Source organism: Cupressus sempervirens, chromosome 5 (assembly GCF_028749045.1).
Source record: "Cupressus sempervirens isolate cs-2001-9-10 chromosome 5, ASM2874904v1, whole genome shotgun sequence".
NCBI lineage: Eukaryota > Viridiplantae > Streptophyta > Pinopsida > Cupressales > Cupressaceae > Cupressus > Cupressus sempervirens.
In genome coordinates this window covers 794,831,433-794,852,198 of record NC_143122.1, presented here as the reverse complement: position 1 = coordinate 794,852,198, position 20,766 = coordinate 794,831,433, and the positions used below count along the sequence as shown (strand labels likewise).

Here is a 20,766-nt window from a genome sequence, read left to right as displayed (position 1 = left end):
TATTGATATCACTTTCTCTTGAATTTATATATAGGGGTCAGCACATCCTAGTGAGCATCTTGATACTAGTCAGTCTTCAGAGCGCGTTGTGAGGAGGCGTGGCGATGATAGTCCTGCACGTGATGATCTATAGTTTTTTTTATCTAGATGATTTGTTGTAGACTTTCATCCAGAGAGACATTCATATATGTTAGATAGACACTTTATATGCACACATGATGCATGTTATATTTATATTTGATTTGATATAGATGTACCTGGATTTACATGTCTACATGTGTGCACGCTATATTTATATTTGATATTATCTTCTGATAGATCTCTAGATGGATACATGTTTTTGTTATTTGTTCTCGAGATGATTGATACATGTTGCATTATGTTGTGGAATCTAATGTACATACTAGATCTAGATCTAGTATATTATAAATTGTTTCTATCTAAGATATGTAAGTAATTTATTTAGATATGTACGTGCATGTTTAATATATTGATTAAATTTAGATATATATATATAGTTCATGTAATTTAAATGTTTGGTAATATATTGAAAATGTATTAAATGTTAAAGTATCAGGTAATTAGTTGTACATAATTCCTAACTTGAGTAAATCTATAGAACTCATCCCTTTTATTTGTACACATATCCTAGAATTTTATCCCCTTAAGCCCAATGTTGTAAAATTCAAGTCCAACTTAAAACATGTACATGTTCAAAATTTAGTTTAAACAAATTGCAATTTGAACTTGAAAGCTCACATGTCAAGTAATTAGTTAAATCGAAAGCTCACATGTCCTAAAATTGAAAGCACATGTCCTAATTAGTTAAATTGAAAGTGTACATGTGTTCTAAAATTGACAAGTTAAATGAAATAGAAAGTTCAATATAATAGAAAGTTAAATGAATTCTTGCATTGAGTTAAAAATGAAAGAGTAAACGTTCAATTTAGAAATTTAGTTATTGGACACCAAATTTCAAATTGTTCAACACAATTTGAAATAGTTTGAACCAAATTTCAAATTGTTCTTAAGTTACATTTCAAATTTTAATCATAGTGAAATTTTAATTCAAGTGCACATATGTATCCTAGGATTTTATCCAATTAAGCCCAATGTTCTAATTCAAGTCCAACTTAAAACATGTACATGTTCAAAATTTAGTTAAACAAATCGCAATTTGAACTTGAAAGCTCACATGTCCTAAAATTGAAAGCTCACATGTCAGGTAATTAGTTAAATTGAAAGCTCACATGTCCTGAAATTGAAAGCACATGTCCTAATTAGTTAAATTGAAAGCGTATATGTGTCCAAAAATTGACAAGTTAAGTGAAATAGAAAGTTCAATATAATTAATTTTACAAACTCCTAATTTCATCCTCTTAAGACAAGTGGTATTCGAATTTATTTCCCTCAAGGTGCACATGTCAGGTAATTAGTGTACACAGATGTACATATAAGTTCATAATTTCTATAATTAGTTACTTTAGAAAATTCAAAATGAAAGAGTAAAAGTTCAATTTAGAAAATTAGTTATCCCACGAAATTTCAAATTGATCAAATGATTGTTCAACCGAATTTCAAATAGTTTGAACCAAATTTCAAATTTTTCTTGAGTTACATTTCAAATTAGGAGATGTTTCTATCTCATATCAAGTGGATCAACTCGTTCTTGGATAACATTTAATATTTTCTCATGATCATCAATATGGAGCCTCCACTTACGTATTCCAGGTCCTTTGACTGGATGAAGAGTTAGACCAGTGGCAATAACATGGTTACTATATTGATATACCTTATTGTTAGGTTGATAATCAGTGAAATGAATCCCACTTTTAAGTACTTTTATTTGCTTCAAATATGTTCCTTGTACAACAACAGAACCTACACATGTACACATTTAAAAAATACATCAATCTTGAATTTAAGTCAAAGAATTTGAATTCATTAAAAATATAGATACTTGACATACATATATACATAATTCAACTATATACTAACCTGTGGGACAAAAAATTTCATCACTTATTTCAGTCTTTGTTAGCTTCTCTCTTTCCATGGTGCAACGTAATAAATAATAGCTAGCACCTTCTACATTTTTCGATTCTGCTATGACTGCAAAAACATTTCCTACAAAAACTTATATATGTCAAAATTCTGGATACACGTCATTTACATAAGTACATATATATAATAAAAATTAACCAAAATTATGAAAAATGTATACATGTACATGATCCAGGTATATATATAGTTCATACATACCAACTCTGATCAATCCTGAAATATGGTTATAATCACTAGAAATCAATGGAATATCATCATAGTTTTCGTGCTCAAACTCATTCGTATTAATAACATCTAGTGGCACCAAAGTCCATTCACCCACATATCCACGTTCTTGATTAATGCAACCACCATAGTCTTCATCAATACAATTAGGAAAAAAGCATGAGTATTCTCTTGTATACAATGACCACACATTAGTATTTGTACTCATGACTGAATGCAAAGATCGTGTCTTCTCTACCCTCTTGCATGCATGCATTGATCTTCTATCAACACCTGAATGTGTACACAAGGTCCATAATTTAGTTAGAGATCATCTAAAGTAGCATATTAAATATAAATTTAAGATTCAATTTAAAAATATGAACAAATTAATTTATATATACTTGATACCTCCCAAAACACTCTAAATGGTATGACTCGGTCCGCTTCTGATGATGTGTTATCTATATTTGTTGGCACCGAAAAATGTGTTTTGCACCACTCAACCACATCATGAGCATTATTAATGTGATATCCTTTATAGTCCATTTGATACTTTCTTAAAGCACGTTTGATACAAGCTCCTGCACCATCATGCTCACCCTTTCCATGTCCACTCTCAAAAAAACTCCAAATGTGTGATATATTAAGGTATCGATGATATCTACATAATGCATAAAATGGTCTAGCTGATTTAAATTGTGCTGCACATCCATCTGACCATACCAAATTTTTTTCTATTTTAATGTTTTTGTTTTTCAAATATTCAAAAAATGTCTTAAAACAATGTTCCACAAAATGTGTGTCATGTTATTTGTCATCACTAATATAAAAGTGATACTCCTTTTTAATGACTTGTGCTTGATTTGTACTTTCCACACCATCCAGATCAATTTGTGCATGTCGATAAGACACTTGAACCATAATAGTAACCTGCTCTGTATAGTAGTATTCTGCTTGAAGTTGTTTTTGAGATACGAAAGAGTAATTCTCTACAAAGTCAACAATAGATAGAATTGTTCCAAGTGGGAAAGTTTCTCTTAGTGTTTGAAATTGTTCTGCTTGCCACTTAGCAAAAAATGCATGGCTTATATATGGTTGAATCAATTTACGAAAATTTGACATAAATTCTCCAGCCGATATCTCATCCTCTACATATTCTAACCTTGTTGATTCTTTTCCAGCTTTTGTTTTTGACTTTATGTACTTATATCTCTTACATTTTACCATCCTTGTCGTATTAGTATCTTCTTCTCTCAAAGGAAATTTAGTCAAGTTACCACATGTCTCACAAGTTCCTCTTATGCAATCTATTTCACGGACACAAACATTTGGTTTTTCACATAAGATTGATGTTATGAATTGACTCAGTCGTTTAGGAAAAGTATTTTGAGAAGTTTCACCAATTTCTTCTATCATCTTTCGAAACCCTTCATAGTACAGATCAAATTCAACATGATATCGACAACAACATGTTTCAAAAGATTTATTTATCTTCACAAAATAGGGCTTCAATCTTTCAAACATTGTTTGTCCAATCTTTATGTTAGGATTTAAATTACAAAATGAGAGATACAATTCATGTTGAGTGACATCCAACCAATGTTTTGCGTGTTGAATATATTCCTTAGGCCCAATCCTCTGCTTGATTATATCTCTTCTATTTGGTGAAGGACAAGTATTATCAATCCAAAATTGAATAACTAAGTTCTTAACTATTTCCCCATGTGTCAGATCGAGGAGCTCTACACATTAGTGCCCAATTGCATTCTAATGTACTATCATTCAAATTGTTTCTCCTTTTCAGATAATGTAGTACTATCTTCCGACTATACCCAAAATGAGATGATAATGAAGAGATCTGTCTATTTTGGGATGTTTTCTTATTTAAAATAGATGTTAGTATCACTCTTCGTGCAATGGATTTATCTGCAGATCTAGTTTTTTTCCCAATGGAATGTAACCCTTCCTTAACACTTTCAACAATATCTTTTTCTAGTTTAGAAGTCCTCATCTTTTTTATACTTGTATCTATAACCAATAGTCTCAGTGGCTCTTTTAATTCATCTTTGAGAAGTGAAATTGATAATAGTTGAGTTTTCTCCGCTGTTGATAGATTCTCAAATTGTGCAATTATGTCTTTAGACTTTTTATTCAATTTTCTCTTCGTAGTATGTGTAGGTTGATTAGCATATTCTCTCAATGTTTCCACATCCATTTCAATTAAATGATCTATGTTTCTATGATTAATTTTTCTCTTCAATCTTTGAGCTAAATTAACATTCTCATTTGTTGTTTGATCTCGGGCTGCACAAGAAAAAATGAAACAAAGTCTTAAGATACAATCTCTTTAGGGGACATATATGTATACATATATACATGTTTAACTCAAGAGTGAAATATTATGTACTTGATTAAATTATCTAACCTTCAGATGGTCCTTCTTCAATATCCATTGCTTCATCTTCAATTTCCTCATGTACAACATTTTCATCATCTACTAGAATTGCATGTGCACGATATAACAAATAAAATCAAGTAAGTTTATAAGGGGAAATATCGCTCACTAAATTTTAAAATTAAAGATATAAAGTTTGATAGAGACCTAGAATTCTAGAAAGATCTATATTATATACTTGCAAGAGATGCACATGTACCTGTTTGAACTTGGGATGAACCTTCTCCAATGTCGATAGGTTGTCCTGGTTGACTACGTCCTAAATAAATTCATTTATTTAATTTTAATCATAATCTAATAAACCTTAATGGAATATAAATTATTAACATAATTGAATAAACAAGGTAATTCCCATGCTAAATAAATTCATAATTTAAATTTATTCATAATGTAATATTCACCCTAAGGACTAATATGGACATAATTGGATAAACCCTAATGGCCTAAATATGAACATAATTTCAAATAAACTCTTAATATTAAGTTAATCTAGTAATGCTAATTTAAGATAAATATGATATTCCTGATTGGATTTAAACCCTAATCCTAACTAAATAAACTAATTAAATACATTGGAAAAAAGATTGTGCATGTGTACCTGATCTAAGATAGTATCTTGCTAGCGTTTTTTGACGATTTTCATCTTCTTGTTCCTTAGTTCTTCTTCGTGCATATTTACTTGCTCTTTTATCTTTATTGCCCATGTTGTAAATTCTTCCTCCAAAATTCGAAAATAGGTTGAAGTTTGTCAAATATTTCTTTCTACCCAATTCAAAAGCCAATAACTTGATTTCACATAAATGCAAATAGTAAAAAATGAAACTCATATTTATATACAAATTTTTTTTTAAAAAAAACCTCTTTATTAGCCGACTAGACAAAAATCCTAAGGAGCCGACTAGAAAAACACCCCTATGGTCTGCTTCTACTTGATATTAAAAGAACAAAAGCATTAACTAGCATAAAAACCATAACATATATGAGAGACAAAGTGAAACCCTCAAATGAGAATATGAGCCATAGAATGGCTCTCCAAATGAGGATGGTCACTTGCTTTGGGGATGAGTCTATTTGCTTAGATTTGGTATGTATGCTCAAGGTTCTCAAAACTAGCTTCAATGGAGATGAAAAATGGCAAATTGGTAGCTTTGTGAGCTCTCAATTTGGCATCATAAGGGTATGGTTAAGGGCTTTGGTTTCTCAAACTAGCATTATAACTTTAGCTTCAAGATTGTGATGAAATGGCTTGGGAGGGGATTCAATTTATAGGCTAAGGGCTTGAGGGATGGAGGGCTAAGATGGAAGGAAAGATGAAAGCTTAAGGAGGGATAGGATGCACTCAAAGGGGAGCACATGGATTGTGCTTGTTTAGCACCAATCAGGGAGTGACACATGTCACAGGGTGAGTGGATGGAGGAAAGGGGATGGATGAGTCAACAAAGGAGGCTCAAGGGATAATATCTTCATAAAGACCCTTCATTATGGCTTGTAAGAGCTTGTAAGAGTCTTTATGGCTTTTGTAAGAGCATTCATTGTTGGGTGGTTGGGATATTTTGAAGGGAGTTGAGATTGTTGACTTTTCTTGGCTTAGGAAAGTCTTAAGCTTACTTAGGGAATGTGACAACATTAGGGGATGGATTAGGCTTGGGTTTAGGATTAGATTAGGGATGTTAGAGATTTGCAAGTGGATGGCATTCATGAGGGTGGGTGAGTTAGTAGCTAAGCTTGGTTAGTATGGGTGGATGGGGTGGATTAGGCTAAAAAAGGGGGTTAGGGACAAGTTAGGGGCTTTTAGATTTGAGGGCTTTATTTATCAAATAGATTTATTTGATAAATGGGGATTTTGGAATTAGATAGAAGAATAAGATTTAATTGATAAATAATAGGCTATTTGATTTATCAATTAGGACTATAGATGATTAATTAAATTAATCAGCTAGGGGATGGAAAAGGATTAATTAAATAGATATTTAATTAATGATGCCTTTAGAGATAACTAAATAGGATTACCAAAGCGATGTAATCAAATTTAGGTGTCTACACTCGGATTTGCACAAAAATCACACCCCTGGCTAATTGAACCGTTCTGGATCCATTTTTGGTATCAAATTCCAAATCTGACACATTTAAGAGCCTCAAAAATGCGTTTTAAATTTTTGGGGACCGACGCAATCGAATGCTTGCACAACCCAAATATTTCTCATACTTTGTGATTCTTGGAATCCTTTCATCTCTACATTCTCCATATTTTCAATAATCATTTTCAAAATAGTCAACTCAAGTCAACCATGGCTAAATCTGATCAACTTTTGGTCAAACTTGGTCTTTGCGACTTCGCAATCATTTCAAATCAACCCTGAATCTTCTTTTGATAATTCTGATCTCTTCTATATTCTGTTGAATCTCAGATTTCTTCTATATCTCATGATATACTGCTTCAAATCATATTTCTTGTGTGTCATCTTTCAATTTCGCTCCCGAGGGGGCAGGATGATTAACATCATTAAATACCTATTGCTTGGGGCATCTGGTTCCCATCTTATGTCCTTATCACTTGGGGCATCTCATCACTTGGGGCATCTTGTTTCCTTCTATCTGGCATCTTTGTTATCTATCTTATCTTTTCATCAATTGATCAACCTTATAACAGCTCTTCTCAGAGTTTGATGGACAGGTATTGGGATAGTCTAAACCCTAACTCCTGACGATCAAGCCTCGTTTTGGGGATGATTCTACAACTCATGATTGGACCTAGTTATCTTTTATCAATCTTAGTTATCTAGGTGTTCTATCTGGATCCTTGAAGGTTAAGCTCCATTCTGGAAATAGCCTTCTAAAATGCTTTCAATCTCAGGTATCTAGGTGTTCTATATGGATCCTTGAAGGTTAAGCTCCATTCTGGAGATAATCTTCTAAATTCTATCAATTTCGGGTATCTAAGTGTTCTATCTGGATCCTTGAAGGTTAAGCTCCATTCTAGAGATAGTCTTCTAAATGCTTTCAATTTTAGGTATCTAGGTGTTCTATCTGGATCCTTGAAGATTAAACTCCGTTCTGGAGATAATCTTTTTAATGCTATCAATTTTAGGTATCTAAGACGTTCTGTCTAGATCCTTAAAGATTTAACTCCGTTTTGGAGATAGTCTTTTAAATGCTACCAATCTTAGGTATCTAAGTGCTCTACTTGGATTCCTTGGGATTAAGCTCTGTTCTTGAGAGAGTCCTTAAAAGCTTATCAATTGGTCTCTGTGTTATCATCTTTGGAACCAATCTCATCTTCACAACATGCTTTCTGATTTTCTTTGAATTGAATGTGTTGCTTGCACATTCATTCAAAGAGGGGCAAAATGTAATACCCCAAAATTGGCTCATTGCCATCTCAACCAATTCTGGTCTATTTCTGATCAATCCTAAAACCCTATTCCATTAGGCAAATTCTTACTCGACTACTTGCTACTTGACTTCATTATCAAATGCAGAAAACCCTAATCTGCATTCATCATGCTTATTTTTTAATTCCTATAGTATTTACTCATATTAGTCATATTAAACCTATTGATTAATATTTAATTTAATTACTAAGTATTTATACTTTAACTAAATTAAATTATATCTTAAGGCTAATGTACTATGGAATTAAATTTATTTAATTTAATAAATGTGCCTATTTTAATTAATTAAACAAAATTATTTAGTTAAATGGAGTACTTCTTATTAATTAAACAAAGTTATTTAATTAAATGGGAAGCCACTCCTAATTAATTAAATGAAGTTATTTAATTAAATAAGAAAAGTGTCTCTAATTAATTAAAGGATTATTTAATTAAATAGAAAAGGTAATTATGAGAGTAGATCTCATTTTATTAAATTAAATATCTCACCAAAATCTCTCTTCAGTTCAAAAAGGAAAATTTCAAGTTCACTATTGATCAAAAAGGAATTAAATCAGTTAACTCCTTATTCTACTCAAATTAAATTAGTTAACTCCCTTTAATTTGGGAATCTTCCTTTATGACTGAACTTCACCTTTAATCCTGACCGTTGATTGAAATCGATCTCAACCATTGATGGATTCCAGGAAAGTCTATTTAAGAGACCCTCATCTCTTCGTTTTGGGAGAGGATGAATTAGAATTTGCATTGAATTGCTGTTGAAATTCATACTCACATTTGCTCACATTTTTGCATACATCTTGCATTCTTAGTTTAAATTCATTTAGATTAATATGCATAGGTTAATCTAGTTTTGTTTCAATTGTTCCTAGATTAGAATGCATTTCTCATTCTAGATTAATCTACACAATCATATAGATTAATTTCATTTTTTAAATCCTTTGTTCTTAGAGGGTCTGGTTTCTTAAACACCTCAAATTTGAGGATATCTAACAAGCAATTCCCTTTAGATAGAAGGCAACAAGTTGCCTTGCCAGCTAATTTTTGGATGAACAATCCAATATTCATCCCAGGATGAATCCACAAATAAGGACCATGTTGAAGTGTGTATGTTAGCATAGGCCGCATTTTCATGCATACACCTAGATACATGAAACCCGCAATATTGAGGGGAAAACCAGAACCCCTGTGAAAGCCCAGGTCAAGAGGCAAGGAAAGGAGAACACAGGTAAGTTGTCTGAGGCTTTGGAGATGATTATGCATGAAGAGGGGAAAATTTGGTTATCCAAACCCTGGAGATAATGTAGTCAAGTGAGGGGTTGGTAGGAAATGATATGGCTTCAACGAGAAAAGGGAATGCATGCACCCCACTCCCTAATGTGGGTGCTAGTTCACTGTTCAAAAATGGAACCCTTGTTGTTTCCCTACAAGGCATTATTGAAGTTCTTTCACCCACTTTAGGGGAACCAAATCTTTTTAACAAGGATTTTGAATGGACGATCCTGAAGAGGAAGAACAGAGGGGGGAATAAATTAGATGTTAGATATGATGAGAGGGTTGGTCGACCTCCAACCAGGATCATTCATCAAAAGGAAATAGAAAAGGAGATTGGTCGAGGAAAACAAAGAATCTTGAAGGAAATCCAGAGCCATAAATGATGAAGGTTATATCCTAGATTGTGAGAGGACTGAATAGCCCTAGGAATTAGTAAGAAATCAAACAAAAGATCATTGAACTCAAGGTTGATTTGATTCTTTTGCAGGAAGTTAAAATGACCATGTAGGTCTTCTTGAGAGTGGCTAGTTATGTTTGGCCAGGTGCTAGCTACACTTATTATGAGGCTAATGATGCTTCTGGTGGGATTTTCATGATGTAGAATCCTGATAAGGCATTGGGAGTGGATATCTCTGCTAGCACCCATTTTTTTGCCACTAAATACACCAACCAGTCTCGTAGCTGGTTCATTTTTAATTTTGTATGCCCCTAATACTCGTAATGGTAGGCTTGTTGTTTGGGATGAGGCCACCTCTATAGCTGATTCCATAAGACCAGCAAATATCTTATGTATGGGGGACTTCAACACCTCTTTGTACCCCTTGAAAAAAATGGAGGGACTGGAGGACTTCTCAGACAATATGCATGATCTGGAGGACTTCCTAAGAAGAAATGATCTAATTGATATCAACCTCTAGGGCTCAGCCTTCACCTGGTCTAACAACAGATTTGGGAAAAAATTGATCCAGGTTAGGCTTGACAGTGCCCTCATCTCTGCTAGATGGAACATTCTTCAATATACTAACCTAAAGGATTATCCTAGGACCATCTCAGATCATTCTATGCTTTTTTTCTCCTAGATACAAAGTGTAACCAGATGACAACCTTTCAAATACAAGATTATGTGGCACTTGCATAATGATTTTAGAGATTGTATTGCCCGTTGGTGGAAGGTATGACCATGATCTGAATTGCCAAAAAACTGGAGAGGATCTGTAAGGAGGTTAAGGTATGGTGCAAATCATCATTTGGGAGTTTAGCCAAAGAAAAGAAGGATACAGAAAAGACATTGGTTGAGCTCCAAAATCAAATCATGTGAAGTGGAGCCCAAGTGGTGCAACAGCAGGAGGAGAGGGACTGCCGACACAAATGGAACTCCCTTATGAATAAGGAGGAAGTCTTTTGGAAATAGAGATCTAAGGTCCAATGGCTGGAGGAGGGAGACAAAAACACAGCATTCTTCCATAGATCAGCCTCAAGGAGAAAAAAGAGATATACTATAAACTTGTTAGAGGATGATAATAACGAGGAGGTCACTAATATGGACCAAATAGAAGAAAGAGTCAACACCTATTTCTAGGAAATGTTTAATCCCACACTAGCCTAGACTGACAGTAACTTATAGAGTGATATCCTATTGACCTTCCAACCTATGATTGATGACCAGATGAATGAGGGGATCATGTGTAAGGTCAAAGAGGAAGAAGTCAAAGTGGTTGTTTTTAGTATGAATCAGTACATAGCCCCTGACTCCGACAGGTTCCCCCAGCCTTCTTTTAGGTTTTTTGGGACATTGTTAAGTACGACATTGTTCATGATGTAGGGGACTTTTTTAGAATGGGGAAGCTACTAAAGGAACTCAATCAAACCTTCATTGTTCTCATTCCGAAGACTAAGGACTCCCAAAGGATGAAAGACATCAAACCCATCAACCTTTGTAATACTATCTACAAGATGTTTGCTAAAGTTATGGTGAATTGCCTCAAGCCCCTCGTGGACAAATTCATTAGTTCTCATTGGAATGGCGTTGTGCCTGGGAGACTGATTCTTGACGTAGTCATAACTACCCACGAGGTGATACACTTGATGGAAAAATCCAAAAACCCAGGTATGGCCCTTAAACTTGATATTTCTAGAGCTTATGATAAGGTCAAGTGTGCCTTCTTGTTTTCCATTCTCACCAAACTTAGCTTTAATGAGAAAGTCCTACAAATTATTGAGAATGATGTGGCTTCTGTTACCTTCTTGGTGATTGTTAATGGTGATGCAAGTAACTTCTTCTCTTCCTCTCAAGGTCTTCGTCAAGGTGACCCCCTATCACCTTGTCTCTTTATTGTTGTTGTGGAAGTATTAAGTAGAAATCTAGTCTCTTTATCTAACTTTGGTAGAATTAAGGGCATCAAGCATGCTTCTCAATGCCTCTGCCAAGTCTTACAACAGTTTGTGGAAAATACTTTTATGTTTGGCATCTCCTCCATCCATGCAGCTAGAGAGTGGAAAGACACCCTGAATATGTATGCTTTAGTCTCTGGCCAATGCATAAACTACCACAAAAGTAAAGTTTATTTTTTCAACACTTGTGCTAGTTTACGGGAAAAGGTTACTAGTATCCTTGGATGCTAAGAGGTGACCCTCCCTAACACCTATCTTGGTCTACTACTCACTATTAAGGAGATCCCAAACCATTTCTGGAATGGTTTTGTGGAATGTTTACAAAGAAAGTTGGCGGGCTAGAAAGGGAAAATATTAAGCAATGTTGGGAAATTTCAACTCCTCTCAGCCTCCCTACAAGGCATCCCAGTGTATTTCCTATCTATTTTCAAACTCCCAGGCAGATTCAAGGATATCACTGAGAAAATTTAGCGTAATTTCTTATGGTGCGAAACTGAAGAAAAGGCAAGAATGAGCCTGATTAGCTAGGAGAAAGTTTACAAACCTAAAGCTCAAGGAGGATTGAATCTAAGGATAATTGGACACTTGAATAAGGCTCTATTAACCAAAATTGGCTGGATGGTGGTGAATTCCCAAGGTAACTAGAGTAACATCATAATGGCCTAATACTTTGGGGGATTGTCTTCCCACCAATTTATAGTGGCATAGGCACTGCCCTAGAGCTCTAAGGTCTAGAATAACATTGTTAATACCTGGAAGATCCGAGAAAGGGGTGTTACTAGATCATGGAGAATGGTATTTCATTAGACTTCTAGGAAGATCATTGGATCCACGAGGACCCCCTCAAGAAAGCTAAGTTTTCCCCTCTGTGTGAGATGTGCACTATAATGTATGGCCCTCAGAATTAGGACTTTATCACCCCTAAAAGACAATGGATCACTTCTTAGAATCTCTACCCAAGGGAGTTGAGTTTAGCTTAGGAACTACAAGATCTCTTGCACACCTATAAGATTCCCCTCATCCTAATTGAGGACACCTTGGTGTGGAAACTCACACCATCGGGGGAGTTTACTGTTAAGTTTTCTTATCTTAGCGGGCTGGCGGGGAAAGTGGCATAGGTTGATTGGTGTAAAGCTTGGCACCCTTGGATACTACCTAAAATAAACTTCTTTTGGTGGTTGGCTATGCATGGGTCAGTCCTCATTATTGACAACCTCCAATGATATGGTTGCCAACTTGCCAACTACTGCATTTTATACCTCGAAGATGTTGAATCTATTCCACACTTGCTCATCCATTGTCCCTTTTCCATGGACATCTGGAGGAAGGTTCTTGTTTTATGGGGGCTTAGTTGGTGTATGGATAATGAGTTGAAGCAATTTTCCCACTGGGAGGGCACAACTACCCACTCTTATCTCAGAAACCTTTGGTCAATTCTCCCACCTTATGTCTCATGAAAAATATTGAAGGAGAGGAACAATAGGATTTTTAGGGAGCAAGTCACAACTAGCTTAGGGATGGCTCAACAAGTTATTAGGCTCCTAAAGGAATGCAGTGGGATCTGGCACTGGAAACCCCCACCCATCCCCCAAGTGAAACTGATAGGAATTGGGCTTCAACTTGGAATGTGGGATCAATGGTGGCACAATTTGACAATTCCAAAATCCAAGCAAGAAAGAAGATAGTTTGGCACCCCCCCTCCCCCCAAGTCTTGAATAAAGTTAAATTTTGATTGGTTGGCCATGATGGGCAACACCGCTATGAGGGGTATCCTCTAGAACAACATGGGAATGTTGGTGGCCACTTATTCAAGTAACTGTGGTGGAGATTCTAATAATAAAGCTGAGGTGATTACGCTTCTCTCTGGTCTAAGAATGACGAGAACTTGAGGAGCCACTAAGTTGGTCATAGAGGGGGACTCTATATTAATCATCAAAGCCGCTAAGGGAGAGGGAAAATACAATTTGTTGATCAATATCGATGAAATATGAAGGATGATGAAAGATTATCAAGATATATGTGTGGCACATATATATTGGGAAGGAAACAACGTGGCGGATGACCTTGCCAAAGTTGGCCATGGTGTCACGCAATTAGTGGAATGGGATGACGCCATTTTATTGCCATCATCAACTCAAAGTGTGATGGAAGGGGAGCATACCTTCAATAATGATACATGAAATATCAAAGTAGGTGGAAAGTCTCCTTTTCTATACGTGGTCATAGGAATGTGGCACTCAGTAAAGGGTTTTTTGGCATGTTTGGATGTTGATTAACATTTATATTCCGACTACCATGAACATTGATTACTGCAGTAAAAGGATGCAGAGGGGGATTCAGAGAGATTTAAAGAACAACTTTGTAATGGTCATAAAGACAAGTTGGTTAATTCCTGCAATTGGTACAACTAGCAACGGTCGTTTGTAGACGAAAACAAACTGCCCACACGTACTGTTTTGGGAGATTTTTGTTTTTTTGGGAAACATTGCAAATTCATGATGACTATGCGATGCCTTTTCATTTTATCCATTGTGGCTTGGCATTTTATATTTTGCAACTCTAAAACCCAGTGCAAGGCTATGTCATCGGAGGAGTTGGTTGTGGACTTGGGCAATGATATAGGCACTAGCGACCATATTGAACTAGTGGGTGTGGAGGAGTGTATCAGTAGCAGTGAAGTTGTGATGGTCTACTTGCAAGAGGGGTGTCCTTTTACCTTATACGGAGGGCATGGTTAAACATAATAAGGTCATCTTGATTCATTTCTATCAAACTTGGAAGGATAGAAAAGTTATGGTTAATGGCATGAGCTTTGAGATTTCTCAAGAAAACATTGTGAGGGTTGGGGATTTTCCGCTAGATGGCAAGAAAAGGCAAAGGCAAGCTAAGGTCAATGAGGAGGGGAGTTTGCAAAAATTCTTCAAATCCAAGGAGGAACCAACGAGATTGTGTGGTGGGTTTGCGTGGGTTGCCCTTCCTAAGCCTTGGGATACCATTTGCTACAAGATTATCAAATGCATTACCTTGGAGGACCTTTATCAAGTACTATATTATTATCATTTTTCTATCCTAAATCATTTCAAAAATCTAGACCTTATCTCATTTTCGTTTATGTTACTACATTCACTGCTGGATAGTATCTTTGAGGCTATAAGGAAACACGAGGAGGGGAAACCCTTCTAACTTATCCACTAAGGCCTTATGAATAAACTTTCCATCCAACACCTGGTTCAAAATCCCCCTCTCCTGCTTAACCCCCTGGCCTTTATCACCCCTCAGACCTCCCTAGACCCCAGCCCTAGCTCTACTCTTAAGAGGCCTAAGAAAGGTCATGTCACTAAGGTTAAAATTAACCCTAAGGTTAAAGTTAGCATTATTGAGTCAAACTCGAATACCAAGAAGGGCAAGTAGTGTACTAGGAGAACCAACAAGTATCTCCAGATGGAGAAATTTAAGACCTCCCACCCCCTACCTCCTCTTGTAGTACGAATCTAGCTCTGACCCCTTTGATAGTGAGGAGAAACCTACTAAAAATAAAAGACTCTACCAGGACATCAAACCTAGCCCTAGCTCGATCAACCCATCCCATGTCTCTGATACCCTAGAAGCTACACCAACTCGTAGTTGGGGGGAAGACATCACTTCTTCTAGGAAGGCTAACCCCAAGGTTTACTAGGAAGAAAGGCAAACATAGTCACACCAAGATGTGATTTCCCTAGTAGAGTTCTCCACCAAGGTTAGGGACTCTGTGGTCACAACCCTCTACTTCTTATAGGCTAACAAAGAGGAACGAGACCTAAGAAAGACTACTGAGACAACCCGATTCATTTATGGGTTCTTGGCAAAGGATTGGCTAAAAACTATCGTAGACAAACCTATGAAAGTGGAAGAGGAGGATGCGATGGGGGAAGCTTCTGAGGAGCAAAAAAATGATAACCAAGAGAAGGAAGAAGGCATCTAACCCAAGTTCTATTGTGTTTTATTCTATTTTTATGATTATCTCTAAACTTTAGACCCCACGGAGTTTTTTGGATTGTGTTAATTATGTGGACCAATAGCAACGATGTCTTTAAATGTTGTTCGTTTCTTATTCAGTTTCTTATGGATAGTAGTATAAGGACTATGGTTAATGACAATTCCGCTAGTTATCAACCTTATTGTACTTCGGGGTCAGCCCCCGTCTTTTTGGGGGGTCTCAACCCATCTCAAATTTAGGTTTAGGATTAGAGAACTTTATTGTACACAAAGTCTAATTATTTTATTTTAAACAACCTAAAATTTGAAGGAATGAATTGCACAAGGATATAAAAAATACTACGTTTGAATAAATATAAAAACACTTGATCTATCTCTAAAATCTTTAGCTAAAATGTTTAGAAAAATTCATAATATTATTATTATTGTTAAAATTAGGTCACTAAGCAATCAAATCAAATCATAATGGAAACATTTATAATAAATCCAACAAAGGAAGAGAAAAATCTTTTCTAGGTCAAGAATCATACTAAGAATTAATATTCATCTATTTTATGATAACATACAATATATCATAGTTATCCAATAGTTATATTATTACCATAGCAAAGATAATGATGTAAGATGTATGATAGATAAGGACAACTACTTAGCTGACAAGAATTAAGTAAAGAATTAACAACTTCTAAACAACCATGTATTGAAAGTTATTTTTTATTAGAGAATTATAAAATGAACAATATATTAAACATTTGTGTTTTGTATTTTAAGCTCACATCTTTGACAACTTCTTATCAAAGAGTAATAATTATAGATATGTGAAAAAATAAGATAAAAACATACAAATATTAGTTATTTTTGTGAAGGTCTTGAGATGAAATTGACCTCCTACCAATCAAAAGAAAAATATTTATTAAAATAAATTTTAAATCTAAAAATAGTGATTCTACAGCTGACACACAAAATAGACAAAGCCTGCAAATAGTCATGACAAAGCTCGTAAATTACATTTAAGATTTTAAATTCTGCACTATAATTGATTGATTTAATTGAAAAAAAGAAGTGAATGAATATGAATGGATAAAATAATATGATGCATTTACAGGAACTAATAATTAATCACAACTATTAGCTACACCATATTTGCCTTGCCCTAACTTAACTAGGACACAGCGAAGAGATAATATAATACCAGCAGCACCATTGCTATGACAAATATGGCAACAGAAAGTAGCACAACTAATTTAAGGTTAGGGAGCACCACTACATACACTGCAGCGTGGAAGCTGACAGTGAAGCACACTGTTGCTACCCATAGAGCGGCGCAGATGAGGTAGTCAAATTTTGAAGGTATCTGTGAGAGAGTGGCCGCGGTCATACAAACTACCACTGAAGTCTGGAAAGCTACAATGTCTGTGACCAAGAATACTTTGAATGCTTTGGTGTGCCCCATGACGGCGCTTCCTGATTCATTCACACCTCCAGGCACTTGCAACATCACACTGAAGCTCCCTCCCACTAAAGCCACAGCAACTGCAACCTGTATAGTAGATTTGGTCATGCTTGTGAACGGAGAACTATTTATGGTGATTCCTCCTTCAGAAATATTAGGCTGTCCTGACCACAACAACACCAACAAGAACTTTTAGTCAAGAAAACCCTATTGAATAATCAAGTAATTCATTTTCTATTGTTAAAATAAAACAAATAGATAAAATGAAATGATTTGTGGAATCGGCCTAGGTATTGGACCGTAAATGTTGGGTGTTCTTTCAGAAAGATTTATTTGTTCTTAAATTATTAAATGGTAAGGTTTCAGCCATAAATATATATGTAATTTATTTATAGGGGATTTTTTTACACTAAGTTAAATTGTCATATTGTTATAAGATTTAACTCTCTACGTTTTATTCAAACTCATTGACCCACGTTTCATTAATAGTGATTCACACAAATCCATCTTTCATGAGAATAAAATGGAGCACTAACATTCATTAGATCTAGGTGCATCCCGAGGTCACTCATCTCAGTACTACCATCATCCAAATTCTAGCTCAGTAGCTGGTATGGTACTGGAATGAGGTTAAACCATGTTTCAGTAGTACTAAAGATAGATTCGTTGAATCACTAGTCACAAAATGTAGATCAATGAATTTTGATTAAGAAAATTACATAGTTAAATCCTAATAACAATATCACACTGATTTATCCAAACAAATAATTCAAATTTCAAATGTTTATCCCGTTTTCCAGATCTAAAACAGAACTAGAAATATAATATTGAAGAGTACAAGACTGCTTTCTTACCGAAATCATGTCGGGTTGCAGACTCCCTGGGAGGGAAGCACTGGTGGAACCTATAACAGTCCTCTTAGCTTTTATCACAGATCTCTTTGATCGGAGGTTTCCTGGTGCCGGTGGATCTTGCGCTGACGGCATGCTCTGTCCACAAATTTTTTTTAAAATAAGTAACATATCAAAAATATTATAAAACATTTAAAAGATTTCAGCGTAGACAATTTCACCGAAAAAATATGCCGCCATAGGGCCAGGATCAAGGCTAACCAGACAATCAGCCTCTATAACACCAGGATCAACTCTACACACAAAATCCACCTCAACAGAATTCGCAAAACCAACACATAAGAATGAGAAAGCCCCAAACTCAGCCCTCACTACAGCCATACAAGTGAAGAATCCACTAAAACCCACAACTTCCATGCGATATAGAAGCCAAGAGAGGAAGGGTCAGAGCCCATCTCAACAAAAAAGAAAGCAACTTCAACAGAAGAGATCCACAACCACGAGAAACAAAGGAAAGAAGAGAGAAACACACCCATCCAACTTGAAAGAAGCAAACTAATCTCCGTCATGGTCTCCGTCGAAACCCTAACAGAGCCGTCTCAACCAGCACTCCGACTCCCCATTACAAAACCCTAGTACAACAGTTAAAACCCTAACCCTGAACAGGACACCACCAGGAGTCAGTCTACACCCAAAACCAAGGTTAGTTGCTGAGTTTTTCGGCCTTTCAATTTGATTTCGTGAATGTTTTTCCATCAACATTGTTCAAAATTAATGATAGAAAGCAAAATTGAAAAAAAAAAAAAATAGATCACAAAATGTGATCTCAGTCATTAAAACTAAAACACTCACAGAATGAAATAATGAATCAATTTACTTACAATAGGAGATGTGTGATCCCTCATTGGGTCTCTGGATTCTGTCTCCCGATTTGCAGGCACACGTACTCGCCTGTCGGCAGCCGCATCGTTTACATTATTTGCACCATTTACACAAGGCTCCGTCGTTTGATCCTGATATGAAATTTTCATGACAACAACAGCAGGAAAACAAAATTTAAAAACTATTTCACTGTAACGATACCCCGACTTCATGTCATAATTGTACATATTAAGATGAGCAAAGAAATGGACTAAATGTAAATCAAGAAGACACAGATTCAAGAAAACACTATTTTGTTGTTACATCCACACTCTAACAGGGAATCTTATACTAAGAATATCTAATTACATCCACATTCTAGCAGAGAATCTCTTATATTAAGAATATCTAATTACAATCTGCACACATGCATTTGAGCCATGGGAATGGGAAGCTGAACAGTCAGCGTCACTGTTAGAATTCATATCCTTCATTCCATAATAAAAGCAATTAGGATCGTCTAATTATAAAGTCATATCTGTGACTGGAGAAAAAACGTGAAATACCTGTAGCTTGCAGGCATTCCTCTCAACTGCGAGGGCGATGTGCTCAGCCGGAGAACCTCCAGCTCACATGTTTCGCCTTTCTTCTACTCCCTTGAGTTGTTTCAAATGTCCATTACTCATCTCGACGCCTGCGTCACGAAGAATAGATCATAATGAAAAGCCTACACAAAGTAAGAAATTTTCTGTAATAAACCAAACAAGGACTTCTGTGCGCTCTTCACAAACCCGTAACAGCCGAAAAGGGGTAAAATAACCGATGGCGAATGTGTGGTGTGTCCGGTAGCTGGGATAATCCAATTTTCCCTACACTGCAACGAATCGATCTCAGACAAGGCGTGATTTCCCTACGCTGCAACGAATCAATCTCAGACAAGGCGTGTCTGGGATGATTCGACTTTCCCTACACTGGAATGAGTGAAAAATTGATTGATAAATTTATAGGTTCTACAGATGGTATAGCTTCAGACGACGCAATTTTCCCTGCACTGGAATGAATGAAAAACTGATTGATTGGAAAGATAGATTTATACGTTCCTCGAAGATCAATTCAGAGCTTTACGTATTACTACCGGCCCCTTGCTTCTCATAAATTCAGAGACTTTCTAGTTTCCACCCACGAGGATATTACTACCTGCCCTTCGCTTCTCATCCATAGATATAGTTGAGCGGACCCATGATCATTTTACGGTGTAAGCATTTTAATATTATTATTCTATTTTAGAACTTTTTGGCCCCGCGGTAAAGTGAAGCGTGTCTAGATCACGGTAAAGCGATGACTATTAAGATAGGCACTGGCTAAATAGCCGAATATTTGCACCGGCTATTTAGGCAGTGCCGTTACCTCCGTCTGCTCGGTCTGTTGTTCTGTGTTTGCAGTAAAATGTACTATCTGTCAGCGTTGGTATATTTTGTCGTATTGTATAGTCCAAAAGCTGAGGTGATTTGTGTGGCCCTTGAATCCCACAATCTTATTTTACCAATTCATCCATTTCTCTGAGTTTAGTTGTCTTAAATTTTATATTATCTTTTGAGACTTTGTAAAACAACATTTGAGTAAAAATAAAAAATTATTTTATGAGACTTTGTAAAACCTCTGAATGAAAATAAAAATCATGGTTTGTTTTAAATAATTAAACACGATTCATGTTAGACTAATAATTAATTTAGATAAAACTTTAATATGCATGACCAAATAAATAAAATATTGGTATTAGTATGTTATATAATAATCTTTATCATAAATGTAAAATAAATATATTTGTAATAAATGAAACAA

General features: G+C 35.6%; 1 protein-coding gene across 1 annotated transcript; it reads right to left on the bottom strand.

Annotated features, from left to right (window-relative positions):
* Nucleotides 1-16,822: 16,822 nt before the first annotated feature.
* Nucleotides 16,823-20,165, bottom strand: LOC149558327 (ankyrin repeat-containing protein ITN1-like). Its single transcript, XM_089832590.1, has 5 exons — nucleotides 19,716-20,165; nucleotides 19,491-19,618; nucleotides 18,945-19,076; nucleotides 18,067-18,201; nucleotides 16,823-17,371 (listed from the first exon to the last, which is right to left on the bottom strand). The coding sequence occupies exons 3-5, from the start codon at nucleotides 18,966-18,968 to the stop codon at nucleotides 16,922-16,924; spliced, it is 609 nt and encodes a 202-aa protein (XP_089688716.1). The 5' UTR covers nucleotides 18,969-19,076; nucleotides 19,491-19,618; nucleotides 19,716-20,165; the 3' UTR covers nucleotides 16,823-16,921.
* Between the last annotated feature and the right edge of the window lie 601 nt (nucleotides 20,166-20,766).